The sequence below is a fragment of the Arachis ipaensis genome, chromosome B1, assembly GCF_059453495.1.
Source record: "Arachis ipaensis isolate K30076 ecotype BB chromosome B1, ASM5945349v1, whole genome shotgun sequence".
Classification (NCBI taxonomy): domain Eukaryota; kingdom Viridiplantae; phylum Streptophyta; class Magnoliopsida; order Fabales; family Fabaceae; genus Arachis; species Arachis ipaensis.
In genome coordinates this window covers 49,172,385-49,176,016 of record NC_142436.1, presented here as the reverse complement: position 1 = coordinate 49,176,016, position 3,632 = coordinate 49,172,385, and the positions used below count along the sequence as shown (strand labels likewise).

The 3,632-nt window shown below is 40.7% G+C and overlaps 1 protein-coding gene across 1 annotated transcript; it reads right to left on the bottom strand.

Annotated features, from left to right (window-relative positions):
- Nucleotides 1–2,913: 2,913 nt before the first annotated feature.
- LOC148576493 (uncharacterized) lies at nucleotides 2,914–3,432 on the bottom strand. Its single transcript, XM_088502733.1, has one exon. It carries the CDS (start codon nucleotides 3,430–3,432, stop codon nucleotides 2,914–2,916), a length of 519 nt encoding a protein of 172 aa, XP_088358859.1.
- Between the last annotated feature and the right edge of the window lie 200 nt (nucleotides 3,433–3,632).

The window sequence follows — 3,632 nt, the reverse complement described above, 5'->3', positions numbered from 1 at the left end:
AAAGGTTGAAGCAAGAAGGAATAGCTAGGAGTAAAGAGAAGACAATGGAATAAATGAAAATGAACCAGGAAGCAAAAAGCTGGACCTAAAGTTAGCATCAAACTTTTGCACAAACTTTTGGTTGAAAAGTTAGCCCCAAAGTTAGACCCCTAACTTTGAGGCTAACGTTGGAACTTGAAAATCACCCCTGGGCACCAAAAGTTTGCGCCAACGTTAGCCCCCTAACTTTGAGGCTAACGTTGGCATGAAGAAAACCTCCCTGGGCACCAAAAGTTTGCGCCAACGTTAGCCCCCTAACTTGGTGGCTAACGTTGGCACATGAAAATCACAAGGGGAGGAGCAAAAGTTTGCGCCAACGTTAGCCCCCTAACTTGGTGGCTAACGTTGGCGCCACACACCACAACAGCTTGAAGGGGTATACTTCCAACAAGAATAACTTGAGCTACAGAGCTCCAAATGAGGTGATTCAAGAAGCAATGAAAAGTAGGAATCAAGAGCTTTCCAAGCATATATGGCACTGCATGGTGGACACTAAAAATGAGGGAGAAAACTGCCCCGCAATGTGCATAAATGAACATGGTGGCAACCTGCAGTGAGGCCAACTGACCTCTGCACCTTCAACAGAGTATAACTCGAGCTGTAGAGCTCCAATTGATGTGCTTCTAAAGGCATTGGAAAGTAGACATTCAGGGCTTTCCAACAATGTATAATAGTATGGGGTGGACAATACGTTTGAGCCTCCATAACTGGCGTTTTCGCCAACGTTTGAGGCAAACGTTACCTCAAACGCTGCACACCAAAGCCAGCGACCATACCCTCTTCAAATGATCATAACTTGAGTTGTAGATGTCCAATTGAAGTGATTTCAAGTGGGTTAGAAAGCTGACATTCAGAGCTTTCCAACCATATATGATAGTCTATATTGGGCATAAAATGGGCAACATGACAAGAGGACAAAGTTGGCGCCATAAATGTGCATAAAGGAGGCCAACGTTGGAGCAAAAGTTAGACCCCTAACTTTTGCCCCAACGTGGATAGCAGCAAATTTTGTGGGCTGATATGAAAAGTTAGACCAAAAGTTAGACCCCTAACTTTTGCTCAAACTTTTGGTCCAACTTTTGCAAAACTCCAACCCGGTTCATTTGGTTCACTTCGGTTCCTCCTCAAACTCCAAGAGCAATCAACCAAGCCTCTTTCAACCCAATTCCACCAAGAGCAAAGGCCCATGATCATCACTCAAAGGCACAAGAAATAGATAAAATAAGAATTTCATTTAATTGTAATTTGTTTTTAATTTCATTTTCATTTTCATTTTGTAAAGCCTATATAAGGCATCATTTTCATATTTGTGGGGAGGCTGGCTCTGCTAGAGCATTAGGAGTAGAGTAGAATAGAAAGTCCCCTTTGATACACTTTTAATTTTCTGCAATTGTCATTTTCTAATTTTGAATTCAGTTTTCTGAAATCTCAGTTTCTACAAGTCTCTGCTACACTTTTCTTTCCTGCAAGTTAAATTTCCTCTAAGCTTTGATCTATTGCTCTCTTTAATTTCCAGCACCCTCTCCCCTTTACATTTAATGCAATTTACATTTCTTGCAATTTAAGTTTCTGCAATTTACTTTTCTTGCACTTTAAATTTCTGCACATTTATTTTCTGCAACTTTAATTTCCCTGCAATTTTTACCTTCTGTTGCTCAACTTCACACAATTCACTCAATGTTAGCTTGACTAAACTAATCACCCACTAAAGTTGCTTGATCCATCAATCCCTGTGGGATCGACCTCACTCCCGTGAGTTTTATTACTTGATGCGACCCGGTATACTTGCCGGTTAGATTTGTGTGTTTTGGGAGAGATTCATTTTTCCACCAAAATACTCATCAGAAGCTTTGCTATGATCTCTATCTTTGCTTTGTCAACTTCTATACCCTTGATTTAAACCTTATACCCAAGAACAATACCCTCTGGTACCATGAAATGACAGTTTTCCCAATTCAAAACTAAGTTTCTTTCTTGGCATCTTTTCAAGACAAGGCTTAGATGATGCAAACAAGTGTCGAAATAGTTTCCAAAGACAGAAAAATCATCCATAAAAACTTCTAAGAACTTTTCTACCATGTTAGAGAATATGAAAAGCATACACCTTTGAAAGGTTGCTGGAGCATTGCACAGTCCAAAGGGCATCGCAAAGACTCCGAATGAGCAAGTGAAGGAGGTCTTTTCTTGGTCCTTGGGATCCACCACTATCTGGTTGTATCCAGAGTATCCGTCCAAGAAGTAGTAATAAGCATGGCCATCGAATCTTTCTAACATCTGATCAATGAAGGGGAGAGGGAAATGGTCCTTCCTTGTGGCATCATTCAACCTTCTATAATCAATGCACATTCTCCACCCAGTCACTATCCTTGTAGGGATGAGTTCATTCCTCTCATTGAAGATGACAGTCATGCCTCCTTTCTTTGGTACCACTTAGACTGGACTCTTCCAAGAGCTATCAGAAATTGGGTATATGATTCCAGCATTCCACAACTTCATCACCTCCTTTTGAACCACTTCTTTCATTGTTGGATTAAGCCTCCTTTGAGGTTGTACCACTGGTCTTAAGTCCTCTTCTAGTAGGATCTTGTGCATGTAAATAGCAGAACTTATACCCTTGATGTCATCAATTGTCCATCCTAGAGCGGTTTTGTGAATCTTCAGCACCTTAATCAGCTTTGCTTCATCTTGCACACTCAAGGAGGAATTGATGATTACTGGAAGGGTGTCTTTCCCACCAAGAAATGCATATTTGAGATGAGGAGGGAAAGGCTTCAGTTATTGCTTTGGCGCCTCCTCTGTCTTTTCTTCAGAAGAAATTTCGGTCACTAGTTCCTCTATGACATCTTCATCTTGATCCTCTTCTATTTCTTCCTCTTATTCTTCATGGCTGCTTGTTTCAAGCACTTCCTCCACCAAGTCTTCTATCATTTCCACCCTCATATGATTTTCTTTCTCAAGGGGATATTGCATTGCTTTAAAGACATTGATAATCATTTGCTCATTATCCACCCTGAGAATCATTTCACCTTTCTCTACATCAATGATGGCTCTTGTTGTGGCTAAGAAGGGTTGCCCCAAGATAATTGAGTTGTGTCCTTCTTCTTCCATGTCTAGGATTACAAAATCAGCAGGAAAGATGAATTCTCCAACCTTCACCAATAAGTTCTCTATAAATCCATTAGGTATCTTGAGTGATCTATCAGCCATTTGGAGTGACATTCTGGTAGGTTTAACTTCCTTTATTGCAAGCCTTTTCATCATGGAAAGAGGCATCAGATTGATGCTGGCACCCAAATCACAGAGAGCTCTTTTCAATGTTATGTTGCCTATGGTCCTTGATATGAGGAAGCTCCCTGTGTCCTTGAGTTTTGGTGGAATTCCTCTTTGAATCATGGTACTACACTCTTGGGTCAGAATCACGGTTTTCTTTTCATTCCAACTTCTCTTCTTGTTAATGAGCTCCTTGAGGAATTTCGCATATAGTAGCATTTGCTCTAATGCCTCAGCAAGTGGAAGGTTGATCTCTAGCTTCTTGAATATTTCCAAGAATTTAGGGAATTGTTGGTCTTTGATTTCTTTGTGCAGCCTTTGAG

Bases quoted from the DNA above. Each gene is read 5' to 3' on its own strand.
- LOC148576493 (XM_088502733.1), bottom strand. From the start codon at position 3,432: ATGATTCAAAGAGGAATTCCACCAAAACTCAAGGACACAGGGAGCTTC.